General features: G+C 55.3%; 1 protein-coding gene across 15 annotated transcripts; it reads left to right on the top strand.

Annotated features, from left to right (window-relative positions):
• Positions 1 to 338: 338 nt before the first annotated feature.
• LOC148217862 (flotillin-1-like) lies at positions 339 to 21,786 on the top strand. Of its 15 annotated transcripts, none has more exons than XM_088158412.1 (13): positions 339 to 568; positions 1,720 to 1,795; positions 4,833 to 4,976; positions 6,821 to 6,940; positions 7,698 to 7,793; positions 8,957 to 9,109; positions 12,234 to 12,415; positions 13,500 to 13,545; positions 15,107 to 15,244; positions 19,849 to 20,004; positions 20,858 to 21,187; positions 21,280 to 21,344; positions 21,492 to 21,786. In XM_088158412.1, the coding sequence occupies exons 1-11, from the start codon at positions 354 to 356 to the stop codon at positions 20,969 to 20,971; spliced, it is 1,440 nt and encodes a 479-aa protein (XP_088014538.1). In that variant the 5' UTR covers positions 339 to 353; the 3' UTR covers positions 20,972 to 21,187; positions 21,280 to 21,344; positions 21,492 to 21,786. The 15 variants fall into 15 exon arrangements, with proteins under 15 accessions (XP_088014538.1, XP_088014537.1, XP_088014535.1 ...); XM_088158411.1 differs by having other exon boundaries at positions 21,449 to 21,786; XM_088158409.1 differs by having other exon boundaries at positions 21,280 to 21,407; positions 21,449 to 21,786.
• Positions 21,787 to 21,953: the final 167 nt, after the last annotated feature.

Here is a 21,953-nt window from a genome sequence, read left to right as displayed (position 1 = left end):
TTGTGTCCATGAGATGGCCATGAAGTGACCATGAAATGATCATGAGATGACCGTGACCATGCAATGACCATGACACAGTCCAGACCTTGAGATGACCATGAGCTGATCATGAGGTGACCTTGAGATGACCACGACACGGCCATGGCCGGGATCTCCCCAGACCCCGTCACTCCCCTCGCCTCCCGCTTCATCCGTTACTGAAATTTTTCATTTCCCAAAGATAATTTAGCACAGCCAATAGAAATCCCGTAGATCACTGACGTCTCTCGTTGCCAGGCAGAATAGACCTCTCCTTCCCGCCCGTGGAGCGGCAGCCAATGGGAAGTGACGTTTGCAGTGGCGTCACCGCGCTAATGCGGAAGTGGCGAGCGCGGGGGGTGCCGGGATCGGGGCGGCGGTCGCTGTTGGCGATTGATCCCGATCGGCTCCGATCGATCCCGATTGATCCCGATCGGCTCCGATCGATCCCGATTGATCCCGATCGGCTCCGATCGATCCCGATCGGTCCCCGGGTCTCCCCCCGCCATGTTCTTCACCTGCGGCCCCAACGAGGCCATGGTGGTGTCGGGTGAGTTCGGGGGGTCCCAAAAAATCCCCGGAACCCCCAAAAACTCCCGGGAACCCCCAAAAATATCCCCCAGAATTCCCGAGAATCCCCTCCCCAGATCCCCCCAAATTCCCAGGAATCTCCAAAATCCCCCCAAAAACACCTGGGACCCCCCTGTTCCCCTCCGGAGTTTTGGGGTCCCCCCCAGGATTTTCGGGTCTTTTTGGGGGGCTCAGGAGGGGATTTTGGGGGAATTTTTGGGGGTTCTGATGGGAGATTTTGGAGAGATTTTTGGGGGTTCTGACAGGGGATCTTGGGGTGCTAAGGAGGGGATTTTGGGGCGTTCCCATGGGAGAATTTGGGGGGAATTTGGGGAGAATTTTGGGGTGTTCAGGAGGGGATTTTGGGGGAATTTTGAGAGAATTTTGGGGTGTTCAGGAGGGGATTTTTGGGAGTTCAGGAAAGGATCGTGGGGGGATTTTGGGGAGTTCAGGAGGGGGGTTTTCGGTGATTTTGGGAGCTATTTTTTGGGGAGATCAGGAGGGAATTTTGGGGGGTCAGAAGGGGATTTTGGAGGGATTTTGTGAATTCAGGAGAGGATTTTTTGGGGTTTTTTTTTGTGGTTCTGATGGGGGATTTTGGAAGGATTTTTGGGGGGATTCAGAAAGGGATTTTGGGGTTCTGAGGGGTTCAGGAGGGAGTTTGGGGGGATTTTTGAGGCATCAGGAGGGGATTTGGGGGGATTTTTAGGGAATTCTGGATTGGATTTTGGGTGGGATTTTTGGCTGATCAGGAGGGAATTTTGGGTGATTCTGATGGGAGATTTTGGGGGGATTTTGGGGGTTCAGTGAAGGGATTTTGGGGGGATTTTTGGGGGTTCAGGAGGGGATTTTTGGGTGATTTTGGGAGGGATTTTTGGTGGTTCGGGAAAGGATTTGGGAGGGATTTTGGGGGATTCTGATGGGAGATTTTGGGGGCGATTTTGGGGTGTTCAGGAGGAGATTTTGGGGCTTCTGATGAGCGATTTTGGGGGGTGTTTGGGGGTTCAGGAGGGAATTTTTGGGGGTTCTGATGGGACATTTTGGAGGGGATTTTGGGGGGTTCAGGAGGGGATTTTTGGGGGGATTTTGGGGAGGATTTTGGGGTCCCCCCCAGCTCTCTGTGCCCCCCAGGTTTCTGCCGCAGCCCCCCGGTGATGGTGGCCGGGGGCCGGGTGTTTGTGATCCCCTGCCTGCAGCAGATCCAGAGGTGAGGAGGGAACCTGGGGGGGGGATTTTTGGGGTTCTGAGGGGTCCCCCCAGATTTGGGGTGACCCCCCCCGCCTCCCCCGGTGCCCCCAGGATCTCCCTGAACACGCTGACGCTGCCGGTGCGCAGTGAGAAGGTTTATACCCGGCACGGGGTGCCCATCTCGGTCACTGGCATCGCACAGGTACCCCAAAATCACCCCAAAAATCCCATCCTGAACACCCTAAAAATACCCCAAAAATCACCCCAAAAATCACCCCAAAAATCACCCCAGAATCCCCCCAAAATCCTCCTCAAAATCCTCCTCAAAATCCCCCTCTGAACCCCCCAAAATCTCCCCCAAAATACCCCCTTGAAGCCCTAAAAATACTCCAAAAATCACCCCAAAATCCTCCTCAAAATCCCCCTCTGAACCCCCCAAAATCTCCCCCAAAATCCCCTCTTGAACCCCTAAAATTACCCCAAAAATCACCCCAAAATCCCCTCTAAATCCTCCTCAAAATCCCCTCTGAACCCCCAAAAATCTCCCCCAAAATACCCTCTTGAACCCCTAAAATTACCCCAAAAATCACCCCAAAATCCTCCTCAAAATCCCCTCTGAACCCCCCAAAATCTCCCCCAAAATACCCTCCTGAACACCCTAAAAATACTCCAAAATTCACCCCAAGATGCCCTATCAGAACCCCCCAAACTCCCACAAAATCCTCCTCAAAATCCCCTCTGAACCCCCAAAAATCTTCCCCAAAACATCCTCCTGAACACCCTAAAAATACCCCAAAAATCACCCCAAGATCCCCTATCAGAACCCCTCAAAATCCCCCCAGAATCACCCAAAATTCACCCCAAAATCCTCCTCAAAATTCCCTCTGAACCCCCCAAAAATCTCCCCCAAAATCCCCTCTTGAACCCCTAAAAATACCCCAAAAATCACCCCAAGATCCCCTATCAGAACCCCCCAAAATCCCCCCAGAATCACCCAAAATTCACCCCAAAATCCCCTCTTGAACCCCTAAAAATACCCCAAAATTCACCCCAAAATCCCTTAAAATCATCTTCTGAACCCTCCAAAATCCCCCCCAAAATATCCCATCGGAACCCCCCCAAAATCCTCCCCATATTCCTCTCCTGAACTCACCAAAAATCCCCTCCTGAACCCCCCAAAATCCCCCCAAAATCACCCATCAGAACCCCCCCAAAAATCCTTCCCAAATTCCCCTCCTGAACCCCCCAAATTCCCCCCAAAAAATCTCCCATCAGAACCCCCAAAAATTCCCCCAACCCTTCCGGGACCCCCAAACCCCCTGGGACCCCCAAAACCCCACTCAGAACCCCCAAAATCCACTCAGAACCCCCAAAATCTCTCAAGAAATCCCCCAAAATTCCCCTGGGACCCCCAAATATCCCCCATGGGTTCCCCCAAAACTTCCTCGGGACCCCAAAACCCCGCTCAGAACCCCCAAAATTCTCCCGGACCCCCCCAAATTTTTCCCCAATATCTCACACAGGGTACCCCAAAAATCCACTCAGAACCTCCAAAATCTCGTTGGAACCTCCCAAAAATGCTTCGGGACCCCCAAATTCCCCCCTGACACCCCCAAAATTCCCCCAAACCCCCCCCCCCAGGGCTCCCCTGCCCCATCCAACCGTGGTGGCGTTGCCCTTTTAAGGGAGGTCGTGGTGGGGCCCATCTGAGGCCGTTCTTAAAGCGGCAATGGCAGCGGGAGGCACAAACAACGCAGAGGGGCAGGGGGGAGCCCTTTTAAGGGGGTTTGGATTGGTGGGGCCCACCGGGATCATTTAAAAGGGTAACAACCTTCTTTAAAAGGGTTGGGGAATCCCTTAAAAGGAGCTCGAAATTTTGGGGATCCCCAAATCCCCTAAATGTGATGGGGGTGGGGGGTGAATCACCCTAAAAATGGGCTTGGAGTGGTGGAGACCCCAAAAAAATCTTTAAGGTGGGCAAAACATTGAAAAACCCTTTAAAAAAAACCCTTAAAACCCCATTAAAAATCCTTTAAAAATCCTTCAAAACCGTTTAAAAACCCTTCCAAAAACCTTTTTAAAAAACCTTGAAAACTTCTTACAAAAAAATCTTTAAAACCCTTTAAGAACCTAAAAACCCCCTTTAAAACCCTTTAAAAAAAACCTTTAAAACACCTAAAAACCCTTTTTAAAAAACTTTAAAACCTTTTAAAAGCTTTTTAAAAAAACCTTAAGATCCCATTAAAAACCTATAAAAAACATCTAAAACCCTTTAAAAACTCTTTAAAAACTCTTCAAAAACTTTTAAAAAACCCTTTTAAAAAAGTTTAAAAAATACCCCTTTAGACACCCTTAAAAACCTTTAAAAATCCTTTTAAAACCCTTTAAAATGTCCTTAAAACCCCATAAGGAACCCTTAAAAAAAACCCTTCAAAACTCTCCAAACCCCCTTTTTAAAGAAACCCTTTGAACCCCATTAAAAACCCTTTAAAAACCCTAAAACCTCTTAAAAATCCCTTAAAAACCCCAAAAGGGGTTTGTGGTGTGGGGGTGTCCCTAAATCCCTCTTAAAGGGGCCCAACCCCAATCCTTAAAGGGGCTGGGGGTGGTGGGGACCCCCAAATCCCCTTAGAAGGAATTTTTGGTGTGGGGGTCCCTTTAAGAGGGGTGGGATCATCGAAAAAAATGGGTGGGGACCCCCCCCCGAAAATCCCCCGAAATTGTCTTAAAAGGGCTCTGCCCTGGTGGTCCCCACCTTAGCAAGCAACTTGATTCTTAAAAGGGCAATGCCACGGTTGCCCCCTTAAAGGGGCCACGCCCATTTTTGGGGGGGGTTCCTGGGGGTGGTGGGAACCCCCCCAAACCCCCTCCAAGAGGATGTGACACCTTAAAAGGGCACTGCCCTGGTGGTCCCCCCCCCCTTTACTGAGCAACCAACCTCTTAAAACGGCAACGCCACGGCTACCCCCTTAAAGGGGCCGCAGCCATTTTGGGGGGTGTCAGGTGTGGTTGGGGGGGGGGTTCCCAGGTGATCACAGCCCCTCCCCCCCCCGCAGGTGAAGATCCAGGGGCAGAACAAGGAGATGCTGGCGGCCGCCTGCCAGATGTTCCTGGGCAAGTCGGAGAGCGAGATCGGCCAGATCGCCCTGGAGACGCTGGAGGGCCACCAGCGCGCCATCATGGCTCACATGACCGTGGAGGTGGGGCTGGGGGGGGGGGGAGCCACGCCCACTTCGGGCAAGCCACGCCCCTCCCTGGATAGCCACACCCACTCTGGATCCAACAATTTCTACTCCACTTGGAATGGGACGTGGTCCCTTTAAGAAATCCCAGCTCTGCTTGGAAGCCACGCCCCTCCTGCGATAGCCACACCCACTCTAGATCCAACCAACCACCCCGCATATGGAACAGGATGTGGCTCCTTTAAGAAATCCCAGCTCTACCTGCAAGCCACGCCCCCAAGGTGGCCACGCCCACCGGGAACGACACCCCCCCCCCCTTAGGATGGGGTGTGGCCCTTTAAGAAACTGCTCCCCGTTTCACCCCTTTAATAGCCACACCCTAGAGACCACGCCCAGTGGTAAAGCCACACCCCCTAAGGTGATGGATGCCATTTTGTAAAGGCCACGCCCACCCCAATAAAGCCACTCCCCCTGACTTTATCCTGACCCCGCCCCTCATCTCAGGCCATGCACACCTGGCCACACCCTTTTTTAAAGCCACACCCCCTTTAAATCAAACCACGCCCCCTACGCTGAGTGACCCCACCCCTTTTTAAGGCCCCACCCACTCCCCAAGCCACGCCCACTGGAGCAAAGCCACGCCCCCTTAGCGACACGCCTTGGGTTTGGCCACACCCCAAACAAAGCCACGCCCACCTGTCCCCACCCACTTTCCCAAAGCCACACCCATTTGGTTCAAGCCACACCCAACTTACGCCTGGTCTGGTTAAGCCACGTCTCCAGAACCAAGCCACACCCAGGATCAAAGCCACGCCCACCGATAAAACCACACCCACCTGGCACCACCCGCTCCCCAAAGCCACGCCCACTGAATCAGGCCATGACCACTTGGCTCAAGCCACACCTTAAGCCTGACCCAACTCTGCTTAAGCCACACCCCCAGAACCAAGCTGTGGCCCCAGGATCAAGCCCTGACTCAACCCCTTTGTTCAAGCCACGCCCCCAAAGGCGCAGCCACCTGTGTTCACCTGGTCCCCAAAGCCACGCCCACTTCTCTCAAGCCACACCCACCCTAAGCCTGATTTACTTAAGCCCCACCCCCAGGATCTAAGCCCCACCCCCAGGATCAAAGCCGCCCCACTAAGCCCCACTCAATTTAACCTTCATCTCTCAGGCCTCAGCTGAGCCTCACCCTATTTGAGCCTTACCTCTCTAAGCCCTGCCCTGTTGAGCCCTACTCTACTAAGCCCCACCCAGTTAAAACCTCACCCCTCAGGCCCAGCCCCACTAAGCCCTGCCCTATTAAACCCCACCCCTCAGGCCCTGCCCAGCTAAGCTCTGCCATATTTGAGCCTGACCCTTCTAAGCCCCACTCTGTTTGAGTCTGACCTCTCTAAGCCTCGCTCAATTTAAACCGCGCACCTTCGGCCCCACCCAGCTAAACCCTTCCCCACTAAGCCCCGCCCAATTCAAACCCCACTCCTCAGGCCCCGCCCAGCTAAGCCCTGCCCTATTTGAGGGTGACTCTTCTAATCCTGGCCCTTCGAGCCTCACCCCACCAAGCCCCGCCCAACTTAAGCCCCACCCCTCAGGCCCTGCCCAGCTAAGCCCCGCCCTATTTCAGCCTGACCCCTCTAAACCCCACCCCTTTGAGCTGCACCCCGCTAAGCCCCGCTCAATTTAAACCTCACCCCTCAGGCCCTGCCCAGCTAAACCCTGCCCATTAAGCCCCGCCCCTGCCTCACCAGATCCCACCTTATTTGAGCCTTACCCCGCTAAGCCCCGCCCCTTTGAGCCCTGCCCAATCCACCCCCCACCCCCCTAAGCCCCGCCCAGCTAAGCCCCGCCCCGGCCCCGCCCAGGAGATCTACAAGGACCGGCAGAAGTTCTCGGATCAGGTTTTCCGCGTGGCCTCGTCCGACCTGGTGAACATGGGGATATCAGTGGTGAGCTACACCCTGAAGGACGTGCATGACGAGCAGGTGAGCACACCTGGGGACACCTGGGCACAGCTGGGGACACCTGGGGACATCTGGGGGCACACCTGGGGACACCTGGGCACAGCTGGGAACACCTGGGGACACACCTGGGGACACCTGGGGGCAGCTGGGCACACCTGTGGGCACCTGGTGAACATGGGGATTATCAGTGGTGAGCTACATGCTCAAGGACGTGCATGATGAAAAGGTGAGCACACCTGGGGACAGCTGGGCACAGCTCGGGACACACCTGGGGACAGCTGGGGACACCTGGAAACACCTGGGGACACCTGGGGGGACACCTGGGGACACACCTGGACACACCTGGAAACACCTGGGGACAGCTGGACACACCTGGGGACACCTGGAAATACCTGGGCACAGCTGGGGACACACCTGGGGACACTTGGGCACAGCTGGGGACATCTGGGGACACACCTGGGCACAGCTGGGAACACACCTGGGCACACCTGGGGACACACCTGAGGACACACCTGAGGGCACCTGGGCACACCTGGTGAACATGGGGATATCAGTGGTGAGCTACACGCTCAAGGACGTGCACGACGAACAGGTGAGCACACCTGGGGACACACCTGGAAACACCTTGGCACAGTTGGGGGCACCTGGGACACACCTGGGGAGACACCTGGGGAAACCTAGGCACGCCCCTGGGCACAGCTGGGTACATCTGGGACACACCTGGGCACACCTGGCACACCCAGGTGACAGCCAGGTGACAGCCAGCTGTGCTGTCCAGGATTACCTGCGCTCCCTCGGGAAGGGCCGCACGGCTCAGGTGCAGCGCGACGCCCGCGTCGGGGAGGCCGAGGCCAAACGGGACGCGGGGATCAAGGTGAGTCTGGACCAGTATAAACCAGTATAGCCCAGTATAACCCAGTTCATCCCAGTATAACCCAGTTCATCCCAGTATAACCCAGTATAGCCCAGTTCATCCCAGTATAACCCTGTACAATCCAGTATAACCCAATTCATCCCAGTATAACCCAGTATACCCCAATATAACCCAGTTCATCCCAGTATAACCCAATTCATCCCAGTATAACCCAGTATAGCCCAGTATAACCCAGTTCATCCCAGTATAAACCAGTATAACCCAGTTCATCCCAGTATAACCCTGTACAATCCAGTATAATCCAATTCATCCCAGTATAAACCAGTATAACCCAGTATAACCCAATTCATCCCAGTATAACTCAGTATACCCCAATATAACCCAGTTCATCCCAGTATAACCCAGTTCATCCCAGTATAACCCTGTACAGTCCAGTATAACCCAGTTCATCCCAGTATAAACCAGTATAACCCAGTTCATCCCAGTATAACCCTGTACAATCCAGTATAATCCAATTTATCCCAGTATAAACCAGTATAAGCCAGTATAACCCAGTTCATCCCAGTATAACCCTGTACAACCCAGTATAAAGCAGTTGAACCCAGTATAACCCAATTCATCCCAGTCCATCCCAGTTCATCCCAGTATAACCCAGTTCCGTCCTTGTCCATCCCAGTCTATCCCAGTTCCCATTATCCATTTTCAGTCCCTCACAGTTCATCTCAGTAACCCCAGTCTCTCCCAGTCCATCCCAATTTGATCCCAGTCCCTCCCAGTCCATCCCAGTTCCCATTATCCCATTCCCAGTCCCTCCCAGTCCCTCCCAGTCATCCCAGTCCTTCCCAGTCCATCCCAGTCCATCCCAGTTCCCTCCCAGTCCCTCCCAGTCCCTCCCAGTTCCATCCCAGTCCCTCCCAGTCCATCCCTGTCCATCCCAGTTTCCTCCCAGTCCCTCCCAGTTCCATCCCAGTCCCTCCCAGTCCATCCCTGTCCATCCCAGTCCATCCCAGTTCCCTCCCAGTCCATCCCAATTCCATCCCAGTCTCTCCCAGCTCCATCCCAGTCCATCCTAGTCCCTCCCAGTCCCTCCCAGTCCAGCCCAGTTCCCTCCCAGTCCATCCCAGTCCATCCCAGTCCCTCCCAGTAACCCCAGTTCCCCGCAGGAGGCCCGTGCCCGGCAGGAGCAGCTCTCGGCCCAGCTCCTCTCCGAGGTGGCCACGGCTCAAGCCCAGCGCGATTTCCAGGTGGCCCAGGCCGAGTGCGACGGGGCCGTGAGCGCCCGCAAGGCCACGGCTGAGCTGGCCTTTCAGTTACAGGTGAGACAACACACCTGGACAGGTGAGGGAACACACCTGGGACAGGTGAGACACACCTGGGACAGGGAAATACACACCTGGGACAGGTGAGACACACCTAGGACACGTTAGACACACCTGGGACAGGTGAGGGAACACACCTGGGACACGTTAGACACACCTGGGACAGGTGAGAGAACACACCTGGGACAGGTAAATGCACCTGGGACAGGGAAATACACACCTGGGACAGGGGAGACACCTGGGACAGGTGAGACACACCTGGGACAGGTAAATACACACCTGGGACACACCTGGGACAGGGAAATACACACCTGGAACAGGTGAGGGAACACACCTGGGACAGGTTAGACACACCTGGGACAGGGAAATACACACCTGGGACACGTTAGACACACGTGGGACAGGTGAGAGAACACACCTGGGACACGTTAGACACACCTGGGACAGGTGAGAGAACACACCTGGGACAGGTAAATGCACCTGGGACAGGGAAATACACACCTGGGACAGGTAAATGCACCTGGGACAGGGAAATACACACCTGGGACACACCTGGGACAGGGAAGTACACCTGGGACAGGTGAGACACACCTGGGACAGGTAAATACACCTGGGACAGGTAAATACACACCTGGGACAGGGGAGACACCTGGGACAGGGAAATACACACCTGGGACAGGTGAGACACACCTGGGACAGGGAAATACATCTGGGACAGGTGAGACACACCTGGGACAGGTAAATACACACCTGGGACACACCTGGGACAGGGAAATACACACCTGGAACAGGTGAGGGAACACACCTGGGACAGGTTAGACACACCTGGGACAGGGAAATACACACCTGGGACACGTTAGACACACGTGGGACAGGTGAGAGAACACACCTGGGACACGTTAGACACACCTGGGACAGGTGAGAGAACACACCTGGGACAGGTAAATGCACCTGGGACAGGGAAATACACACCTGGGACACACCTGGGACAGGGAAATACACCTGGGACAGGTGAGACACACCTGGAACAGGGAAATACATCTGGGACAGGTGAGACACACCTGGGACAGGTAAATACACACCTGGGACAGGGAAGACACCTGGGACACACCTGGGACGGGTGAGACACACCTGTGACAAGTAAATACACACCTGGGACAGATAAATACACCTGGGACAGGAGAGAGTACACATCTGGATAGGTAGAGACACATCTGGACAGGTGAGAGACACACCTGGGACACACCCGGGACAGGTAAATACAGCTGGGACAGGTGAGACACAGCTGGGACAGGTGAGACATACCTGGGACACACCTGGGACAGGTAAATACACACCTGGAATAGGTAACACACCTGGCACAAGTGAGAGAGACACCTGGGACAGGTGAGAGCTGGGACAGGTAAATACACCTGGGACAGGTGAGACACACCTGGGACAGGTAACACACCTGGGGGGGGACAGGAATGGGGGCTGAGAGCTCACCTGGCTCACCTGAGACACCCCCAGGACACCTGAGGCCCTCCCCTGATTTGTCGCCTGTGTCACCTGTGTCCCCACTGTCACCTGTGCCCTGATGGATTTGTCACCTGTCCCTGTGTCCTTGCTGTCCCCTCTCCCTTGTCCCTGCTGCCACCTGTCCCCGTGTCCCTCCCCTGATGGGTTTGTCACCTGTCTCCAGTGTCACCTGTCCCGTGTCACCTGATGGATTTGTCACCTGTCCTGTGTCCCTGCTTTCACCTGTCCCATGTCCTTGGTGTCACCTGTCCCATGTCCCTCCCCGGCTGGATTTGTCACCTGTCCCATGTTCCCTAATGGATCTATCACCTGTCCCCGTGTCCCTACTGTCACCTGTGTGTTCCCAGTGTCACCTGTCCTTGGTGTCACCTGTCCTGTGTCCCCAATGGATTTGTCACCTGTCCCCTGTCCTCAGTGTCACCTGTCCCGTGTCACTGGCATCACCTGTCCTGTCCCTGTGTCCCCACTGTCACCTGTCCGTGTCCCCTGATGGATTTGTCACATGTCCCTGCTCTCACCTGTCCCCGTGTCCTTCCCCCAATGGATTTGTCACCTGCCCTGTGTCCCCGGTGTCACTTGTCCCATGTCCCCTCCCCTGATGGATTTGTTACCTGTCCCATGTCCCCATTGTCACCTGTCCCCACAGGTGGCCCTTTCCTGCCAGGCCATTGCAGTGCAGCAGGGGGAGGTGGCTCTATCCCTGTCCCAATGTCACCTGTCCCAGTGTCACCTGTCCCCTGATAGATTTGTCACCTGTCCCTATGTCCCCAGTGTCACCTGTCCCAGTGTCACCTGTCCTGTCCCCACAGGCGGCCCATTCCTGGCAGGCCATCACGGCACAGCAGGGGGAGGTGGCTTTGTCACCTGTCACCCTTCCCAGTGTCACCTGTCCCACGTCCCCAGTGTCCCCAATGTCACCTGTCCCCACAGGCGGCCTGTTCCCACCAGGCCATCACGGCACAGCAGGGGGAGGTGGCTCTGTCTCATGTCCCCAGTGTCACCTGTCCCGTATCCACTGATGGATTTGTCACCTCTCCTGTGTCCCCAGTGTCACCTGTCCCAGTGTCCCCTGTCCTGTCCCCACAGGCGGCCCGTTCCCGCCAGGCCATCATGGCACAGCAGGGGGAGGTGGCTCTGTCTCATGTCCCCAGTGTCACCTGTCCCATGTCCACTGATGGATTTGTCACCTGTCCCATGTCCCCACAGGTGGCCTGTTCCCGCCAGGCCATCATGGCACAGCAGGGGGAGGTGGCTTTGTCACCTGTCACCTGTCCCAGTGTCACCTGTCACCCTTCCCAGTGTCACCTGTCCCACGTCCCCAGTGTCCCCTGTCCCCACAGGCGGCCCGTTCCCACCAGGCCATCGCGGTGCAGCAGGGGGAGGTGGCTCTGTCCCATGTCCCCAATGTCACCTGTCCCATATCCACTGATGGATTTGTCACCTGTCCCAGTGTCCCCAGTGTCACTTGTCACCTGTCCCAGTGTCCCCTGTCCCCACAGGTGGCCCGTTCCCGTCAGGCCATCGCGGCGCAGCAGGGGGAGGTGGCTCTGTCCCTGTCCCAGTGTCCCCAGTGTCCCCAGTGTCCCCTGTCCTGTCCCCACAGGCGGCCCGTTCCCGGCAGGCCATCGCGGCGCAGCAGGGGGAGGTGGCTCTGGTGGAGCGGGCGCAGCGGGCGCAGCTGCAGGAGCAGGAGGTCGGGCGGCGCCGCCAGGAGCTCGAGGCCACCGTGCGCAAACCGGCCGAGGCCGAGCGCTACCGGCTGGAGCGGCTGGCCGAGGCCCACAGGTGAGGCGCGGCCCCTTTAAGGGAGGCCACGCCCCTCCGGGGAGGAGCCACGCCCTCCTTTGGGCGGGTTTGGGAGGGTCCCACCGTTGCCCTTTGAAGAGAAATGTTGCCCTTTTAAGGAGAAGCGACACCCTCCCTGTGGGGCCCACCAGTCTGGGTAGAGTCATGGCCCTTTTAAGAAGCCGCACTCGACCATTTGTGGGTCCCACCAGTTTGAGACCATTGCTCCTTTAAGAGAAGCCCCGCCCCTTAAAGTGAGTCACAGACCTGGTGGGCTCCACCCTAAAAGTGAAGTCATTGTCCCTTTAAGAAGGAGCCACGCCCTCCCCCAGTTTGGGGGAGGTCCCACCCATTGCCCCTTGAAGGCAAGTGTTGCCCTTTTAAGGAGAAGCCACATTGCCACCATGGTGGAGACCACCACTCTGAGACCATTGCCCCTTTAAGGGCAGTGTTACACTGTTGAGGAGAAGCCACACCCTCGCCGTGGTGGGTCCCACCATTTTGGTAGGGCCATTGCCCTTTTAAGAGAGCTGTAATCCCTTCTAGGAGAAGCCCTGGTGGGTCCCACCCTTAAAAGTGAAGCCGTTGCCCCTTTAAGAAGGAGTCCCAGCCCCTCCCAATCAGCCATGGGGCTGTTTTGGGGGGGTCCCACCAGCTTAGGTGATGGCATTGCCCTTTTAAGGGTACAATGACCCTGTTTTGGGGGGGTCCCACCAGTTTTGGTGGAGCTCTTGCTCTTTTAACAGAAGTATTGCCCCTTTAAGAATAAACCACACCCCTACCATGGTGGGTCCCACCACTTAATGGAGCCATTTCCATTTGGAGCGAGCCATTGCCCTTTTAAGGAGATGCCACACCCAGCCATTGCCCCTTTAAGAGAAGTGGTGCCCCTTTAAGGAGAAGCCACGCCCTCACCCTGGTGGGTCCCACTGCTTCGGGTAAAGCCATATCCCTTTTAAGAGAAGCCACGCCCACACCAAATAAACCACCACCCCCCCCCCCCGTGGGCCCACTCGTATTGCACCATTGCCCTTTTAAGAGCAGCATTGCCCCTTTAAGATTAATGATTTGGCGCCCCCTACAGGACGGAGGTGCTGCTGCAGGCTGAGGCCGAGGCCGAGAGCCTCAAGGTGAGTCCGGGGGTCCCAGGTGAGGTTTGGGGGGTCCCGGGTGGGGTTTGGGGGGTCCTGGGGGGATTTTGGGGGGTCCCGGGTGGGGTTTGGGGGGTCCCAGGCGGGGTTTGGGGGATCCTGGGTGGATTTTGGGGCATCCCAGGTGAGGTTTGGGGGGTCCTGGGGGGTTTTTGGGGGGTCCCAGGTGAGGTTTGGGGGGTCCCAGGTGGGGTTCGGGGGGTCCCAGGTGGGGTTTGGGGGGTCCCGGGTGGGGTTTGGGGGTCCTGGGGGGATTTTTGGGGCCCCCCAATCCCATTTTTAGGTTCCCCAATCCCATTTCTGGGATCCCAAATCCCGTTTGTGTCTTGTCTCCATCATGAAAATTTTGGGTTCAAGACCCAGCTTTTGGTGTCCCCAATCCCATTTTTGGTGTCCCCAATCCCATTTCTGGCATTCCCAATCTCATTTTTGGGGTCTCTCATCCCATCTTTGATGTCCCCAACGCCATTTTCGGTGTCCCCAATCCCATTTTTTATGTCCCCAATCCCATTTTTGGGGTCTCTGGTCCCATTTTCGGTGTCTCCAGTGTCATTTTGGGGGTCCCTGGTGCCATTTTTGGTGTCCCCAATCTCATTTTCGGTGTCCCCAATGTCACTTTTGGGTTCCAGGTGACAGGTGCCACCCATGCCATGTTTGGTGTCCCCAATCCCATTTTCGGTGTCCCCAATCCCATTTTCAGTGTCCCCAATCCCATTTTTGGGGTCTCTGGTCCCATTTTTGGGGTCCCTGATGCCGTTTTTGGAGTCCCCAATCCCATTATTGGCGTCCCCAATCCAATTTTTATGTTCCCAGTCCCATTTTCGATGTCCCCAATCCCATTTCTGGTGTCCCCAATGCCATTTTCGGTGTCCCAAATCCCATTTTTGGAGTCTCTGCTCCCATTTTTGATGTCCCAAATCCAATTTTCGGTGTCCCCAATGTCACTTTTGGGTTCCAGATGACAGGTGCCACCCGTGCCATGTTTGGTGTCCCCAATCCCATTTTCAGTGTCCCCAATCCCATTTTCAGTGTCCCCAGTCCCATTTTTGGGGTCCCTGGTGCCATTTTTGGTGTCCCCAATCCCATTTCTGGTGTCCCCAATCCCATTTTTGGGGTCCCTGGTCCCATTTCTGGGGTCTCTGGTCCCATCTTTGATGTCCCCAACGCCATTTTCGGTGTCCCCAATCCCATTTTTGGTGTCCCCAATCCCATTTCTGGCATTCCTAATCCCATTTTTGGGGTCTCCGGTCCCATCTTTGATGTCCCCAACGCCATTTTCGGTGTCCCCAGTCCCATTTTTGGTGTCCCCAATCCCATTTTTGAGGTCCCTGGTGCCATTTTCGGTGTCCCCAATCCCATTTTTGGTGTCCCCAGTCCCATTTTCGGTGTCCCCAATCCCATGTTTGAGGTCCCTGGTGCCATTTTCGGTGTCCCCAGTCCCATTTTTGGTGTCCCCAATCCCATTTTCGGTGTCCCCAATCCCATTTTTGAGGTCCCCGGTGCCATTTTCGGTGTCCCCAATGTCACTGTTGGGTTCCAGGTGACAGGTGCCGCCCGTGCCGCCGCCGTTGCCGCCCGGGCTCGCGCCGAGGCCGCCGCGGTGGCCGCCAAGGCCGAGGCCTTCGGGCAGTTCCAGGACGCGGCCGTGGTGGATCTGGTGCTGCAGAGGCTGCCCCAGGTGGGACACTGGGGACATTTGGGGACATTTGGGGACATTGAGGGGACATTGGGGACAGTGGGGGTTGGGGACGTTTGGGGACATTGAGAAAAAATGGAGGGAAAAGGGAAAAAATGGGAAATTGGATTGGGGACATTTGGCGACATTTGGGACATTGGGAGGATTGGGGACATTTGGGGACATTTGGGATATTGGGGGAGTTGGGGACATTGGGGACATTTGGGACATTGGGGACATTTGGGGGCATTGGAAACATTGAGGGGATTGGGGACATTTGGGGATTTTGAGGACATTGGGGGACATTGAGGGGATTGGGGACATTGGGGACATTTGGCGACATTTGGGAAATTTGGGCGGATTGGGGACATTTGGGGACATTGAGGGGACATCTGGGGACATTGGGGACGTTGGGGACATTGAGAGATATTGGGGACCTTGGGGGATTGTGGACATTTGGGGACATTTGGGGACATTTGGGGACATTGAGGGGACATTTGGGGACAGTGGGGGTTGGGGACGTTGGGGACATTGAGAAAAATGGAGGGAAAAGGGAAAAAAATGGGAAATTGGATTGGGGACATTTGGGGACATCCGGGAGATTGGGGGGGTTGGGGACATTTGGGGACATTGAGGGGACATCTGGGGACAGTGGGAGTTGGGGTCGTTTGGGGACATTGAGAAAAAATGGAGGGAAAAGGGGAAAAATTGGGGAAAATGGGATTGGGGACATTTGGGGACAGTGGGGACATTGGGGACATTGAGAGATATTGGGGATCTTGGGGGATTGTGGACATTTGGGGACATTTGGGGACATTGAGGGGACATCTGGGGACATTGGGAGTTGGGGTCGTTTGGGGACATTGAGAAAAAAATGGAGGGAAAAGGGAAAAAAATGGGAAATTGGATTGGGGACATTTGGGGACATTTGGGACATTGGGAGGATTGGGGACATTTGGGGACATTTGGGATATTGGGGGAGTTGGGGACATTGGGGACATTTGGGACATTGGGGACATTTGGGGGCATTGGAAACATTGAGGGGATTGGGGACATTTGGGGATTTTGAGGACATTGGGGGACATTGAGGGGATTGGGGACATTGGGGACATTTGAGGACATTTGGGGACATCTGGGGACATCTGGGGACATTGAGGGGACAGTGGGAGTTGGGGTCGTTTGGGGACATTGAGAAAAAATGGAGGGAAAAGGGGAAAAATTGGGGAAAATGGGATTGGGGACATTTGGGGACAGTGGGGACATTGGGGACATTGAGAGATATTGGGGACCTTGGGGGATTGTGGACATTTGGGGACATTTGGGGACACTGAGGGGACATCTGGGGACAGTGGGGGTTGGGGACGTTTGGGGACATTGAGAAAAAAATGGAGGGAAAAGGGAAAAAAATGGGAAATGGGATTGGGGACATTTGGGGACATTGAGAAATATTGGGGACCTTGGGGGATTGTGGACATTTGGGGACATCAAGGGGATTTAGGGACATTGGGGGGATTGGGGACATTTGGGAGATTGAGGGGACATTGGGGACAGTGGGGGTTGGGGACATTTGGGGGATTGGGGATTTTGGGGACATTGAGAAAAAATGGAGGGAAAATGGAAAAAAAATGGGAAATGGGATTGGGGACATTTGGGGACATTTGGGACATTGGGAGATTGGGGGAGTTGGGGACATTGGGGACACTGGGGGACATTGGGGACATTTGGGTCATTTGGGGATTTTGGGGACATTGGGGACGTTTGGGGACATTGAGAAAAAAATGGAGGAAAAAGGGGAAAAATGGGAAATGGGATTGGGGACATTTGGGGACATTGAGAAATATTGGGGACCTTGGGGGATTGGGGACATTTGGGGACTTTGGGGACATTTGGGGATTTGGGGACATGGAGAAAAAATTTAGGAAAATTGGATTGGGGACATTTGGGGACACTTGGGGGGGGATTTGGGACATTGGGGGACATTGGTGGCATTTGGGGGGATTTGGGGACATTTGGGACATTGAGGGGAATTTGGGACATTGGGGACATCAGGGACAGTGGTGGCACTCTGGGGACACTCTGGGGACACTCTGGGGAATTTTGGGGGAATTTTGGGGTCCTTGGGTGGGATCTGAGGGGAGCCCCAAAGTCAGGGGAGGTTTTTGGGGTCACTGAGAGGCGACTTTGGGGGCATTTGGGATTTTGGGGCTGGGATTTGGGATTTTGGGGGCTGGGATTTGGGATTTTGGGGGCTGGGATTTGGGGCTGGGATTTGGGGCCGGGATTTGGGATTCCAGAGCTGATTTTGGGGATTTGGGGTGGATTTTGGGGCCATTTCAGGGTGGGTTTTGGGGCTGGTTTTGGAGCTCGGATTTGGGATTTCAGGGCTGATTTTGGGGCCAGTTTTGGAGTGGAATCTGGGATTTTGGGGCCGGGATTTGGGATTTTGGGGCCAATTTTGGGGCTGGGATTTGGGATTTTGGGGCTGGGATTTGGGATTTTGGGGCTGGGATTTGGGATTTCAGGGCTGATTTCGGGGTCGATTTTTGGCTGATTTTGGGCTGATTTTGGGGCTGGGATTTGGGATTTTGTGGCCAGTTTTGGGGCTGGGATTTGGGATTTAAGGACTGAATTTGAGGCCAATTTTAGGGCTGATTCGGGGCTGATTTTGGGATTTTGAGGTGAATTTGGGGGCCGATTTTATGATTTTTGGGGCCGATTTTGGGGCTGATTTTGGGATTTTGGGGCCGGGATTTGGGATTTTGAGGTGAACTTTGGGGATTTGGGGCTGATTTTGGGGCTGATTTTGGGATTTTGGGGCTGATTCTGGGGATGTGGGGTGGATTTTGGGGCCGATTTTTGGCTGATTTGGGGCCATTTCAGTGGATTTTGGGGCTGCTTTTGGGGCTGGGATTTGGGATTTCAGGGCTGGTTCTGGGGATTTGGGGCCAATTTTGGGGCAGATTTTTGTGATTGGGGGTGGAGTTTGGGGCCGATTTTTGGCTGATTTTGGGGCCAATTTTGGGGCTGGGATTTGGGATTTCAGAGCTGGTTTTTTTGGGGGGATGATTTTGGGATTTTGGGGCTGATTTTGGAGCCAATTTTGGGGCCGATTTTGATGCTGATTTTGGGGTCGATTTTGAGGCTGATTTTGGGTCTGATTTGGGATTTTGGGATGGATTTTGGGGCTGATTTTGGGAATTTGGGGCCGATTTTGTGATTTTGAGGTGAATTTTGGGGCCGATTTTGGGGCTGATTTTGGGGTTGGGATTTGGGATTTTGGAGCTGATTTTGGGATTTTGGGTCTGGGATTTGGGATTTTGGGGCTGATTTTGTGATTTTGAGGTGGATTTTGGGGATTTGGGGCCGATTTTGGGGCTGGGATTTGGGATTTTGAGGTGAATATGGGGGATTTGGGGCCAATTTTGGGGCTGATTTTGGGGATTTTGGAGCTGATTTTGGGGATTTGGGGCGGATTTTGGGGCTGATTTGGGGGATTTGGGTTGGCAGGTGGCCGAGGCCGTGGCCCAGCCCCTGCTGGGGACGCGCCGGGTGACGCTCGTGGGGTTTGGGAATTTGGGGCTGATTTTGGGATTTTGGGGCTGATTTTGTGATTTTGAGGTGGATTTTGGGAATTTGGGGCTGATTTTGGGATTTCAGGGCTGAGATTTGGGATTTTGGGACTGATTTTGGGGACTGATTTGGAGCTGATTTTGCGATTTTAGGGCTGATGTGGGGGCTGATTTTTTGGATTTTGGGGCTGATTTTGGGACCAGAATTTGAGATTTTGGGGCTGGAATTTGGGATTTTGGGGCCGATTTTGGGATTTTGAGGTTAATTTTGGGGCTGATTTTGGGGATTTGGGGCCGATTTTGGGGCTGGTTTTGTGATTTTGGGGCTAATTTTGTGATTTTGAGGTGGATTTTGGGGATTTGGGGCAGATTTTGGGGCTGATTTTGGGGATTTGGGGCGGATTTTGGGGCTGATTTGGGGGATTTGGGTTGGCAGGTGGCCGAGGCCGTGGCCCAGCCCCTGCTGGGGACGCGCCGGGTGACGCTCGTGGGGTTTGGGAATTTGGGGCTGATTTTGGGATTTCGGGGCTGAGATTTGGGATTTTGGGACTGATTTTGGGGCCGATTTTGGGGACTGATTTGGAGCTGATTTTGCGATTTTAGGGCTGATTTGGGGGCTGATTTTTTGGATTTTGGGGCTGATTTTGGGACCAGAATTTGAGATTTTGGGGCTGGAATTTGAGATTTTGGGGCTGGAATTTGGGATTTTGGGGCCGATTTTGGGATTTTGAGGTTAATTTTGGGGCTGATTTTGTGATTTTGGGGCTGATTTTGTGATTTTGAGGTGGATTTTGGGGATTTGGGGCGGATTTGGGGGCTGATTTGGGGGATTTGGGGCGGATTTTGGGGCTGATTTGGGGGATTTGGGGCCGATTTTGGGGCTGATTTTGGGGATTTGGGGCCGATTTTGGGGCTGATTTTGGGGGATTTGGGGCGGATTTTGGGGCTGATTTTGGGGGATTTGGGGCGGATTTTGGGGCTGATTTTGGGGGATTTGGGGCGGATTTTGGGGCTGATTTGGGGGATTTGGGTTGGCAGGTGGCCGAGGCCGTGGCCCAGCCCCTGCTGGGGACGCGCCGGGTGACGCTCGTGGGCGGCTCCGGGGACGTCGGAGTCGCCAAAATTCCCTCGGAAATTCTGGATTTGGTCACGAGGCTGCCGGGGACCGTGGGGGCCTTGGCCAGGGGCTCCCAGGTGAGATTTGGGGGAGATTTTGGGGGGTCCCAGGTGAAATTTGGGGGGATTTGGGGGCTCCCACGTGAGATTTGGGGGAGATTTTGGGGGGTCCCAGGTGAAATTTGGGGGGATTTGGGGGCTCCCACGTGAGATTTGGGGGGGATTTTGGGGGTCCCAGGTGAAATTGGGGGGGATTTGGGGGCTCCCACGTGAGATTTGGGGGGGATTTTGGGGCTCCCAGGGGGGATTTGGGGGATTTTGGGGGATCCCAGGTGAGATTCGGGGGGATTTGGGGGGGATTTTGGGGGGTTTGGGGTGTCCCAAGTGAGATTTGGGGGGGATTTGGGGGCCCCAGGTGAGATTTTGGGGGGTTTGGGGGGGTCCCAGGTGAGATTTGGGGATTTGGGGTTCCCAGGGGGGATTTGGGGGGGATGTTGGGGGTCACAGGTGAGATCTGGGGGGGATTTTGGGGGCTTTGGGCAGCTCCCAGGTGAGATCTGGGGGATTTTAGGGGGTCCCAGATGAAATTTGGGGGGGGGGTTTGGGGCGTTTGGGGGATCCCAGGTGAGATTTGGGGGGAATTTGGGGGGTTCCAGGGGGGATTTGGGGGATTTTGGGGATTCCCATGGGGAATTCAGGGGATTTTGGGGGGAATTTGGGGTCCCTGAGGAGATTTTGGAGGGTTCCCGGTGAGGTTTGGGGGATCCCAGGTGAATTTTGGGGTGAATTTGGGGGATTTTGGGGGGTCCTGGATGGGATTTGGGTGTCCCAGGTGAGGTTTTGGGGGATTTTGGGGGTCCCAGGTGAATTTTTGGGGCGAATTTTGGGGTCCTGGTGCCACCCCCCCCCCCCGTCCCCTTTGTCCCCTCAGGTGACCCCGAGTGAACCCGAGGGCGGCGCCGGAGCCACCAGGACGTCCCCAAATGTCCCCAAAGTGTCCCCAAATGTCCCCAAAGCGTCCCTGAGCGCCGCCGCCCCCCAGTGACACCAAAAACGTCCCCAAAGTGCCACCAACCCCCCAGTGACACCAAAGTGTCCCCAAGTGCCACCAAAGTGCCACCAGGCCTTGCATGTCCCCAAAGTGCCACCACTGCAGCGTCAGCGTGTCCCCAAAGTGTCCCCAAAGTGTCCCCAAAGTGCCACCCCCGGATGTCATCGTGTCCATGAAATGTCCCCAAAGTGTCCCCGAAATGTCCCCAAGGTGCCACCACCCCCTGGCAGTGTCCCAGAAGTGTCACCTGGTCCCCAAAGTGCCACCCCCGGATGTCATCATGTCTCCGAAATGTCCCCAAGGTGCCACCCCCGGATGTCATCGTGTCCATGAAATGTCCCCAAAGTGTCCCCGAAATGTCCCCAAAGTGCCACCCCCGCATGTCATCATGTCCGAAATGTCCCCAAAGTGTCCCCGAAATGTCCCCAAGGTGCCACCACCCCCTGGCAGTGGTGTCACCTTGTCCCCAAGGTGCCACCCCCGGATGTCATCGTGTCCCCGAAATGTCCCCAAGGTGCCATCATGTCCCCGAATTGTCCTCAGAGTGCCACCACTGCAGTGCCACCGTGTCAATAAAGTGTCCCCGAGGTGCCACCACTCTGCTGTCACCGTGTCCCCAAAGTGTCCCCGAGGTGCCACCGCCCTGCAGTGCCACCCCTGAATGTCACCATGTCCCCAGGGCGTCCCCGAGGTGCCACCACCGCCCCAAAAGTGTCCCCAAAGTGTCGCCACTGCAGTGTCACCATGTCCCCGTGGTGCCACCACCCCCGGTGTCACCCTGCCAATAAAATGTCCCCAAAGTGCCACCACCGCAGTGTCGCTGTGTCCTTGAAGTGCCACCACTCCTGCAGCGTCCCCAAGGTGCCACCCGTGGATGTCACCCTGTCCCGAAGTGTCCCCAAGGTGCCACCACCCCCAATGTCACTGTGTCCCCGAAGTGCCACCACCCCCGTGTCCCCAAAGTGCCACCCCCCGG

The sequence above is a fragment of the Sturnus vulgaris genome, unplaced genomic scaffold (genome assembly GCF_052056855.1).
Source record: "Sturnus vulgaris isolate bStuVul1 unplaced genomic scaffold, bStuVul1.hap1 Scaffold_198, whole genome shotgun sequence".
NCBI classification, from domain to species: domain Eukaryota; kingdom Metazoa; phylum Chordata; class Aves; order Passeriformes; family Sturnidae; genus Sturnus; species Sturnus vulgaris.
Note: the sequence above shows the minus strand (reverse complement) of the source record. Positions and strands in the feature narration are given on the sequence as shown.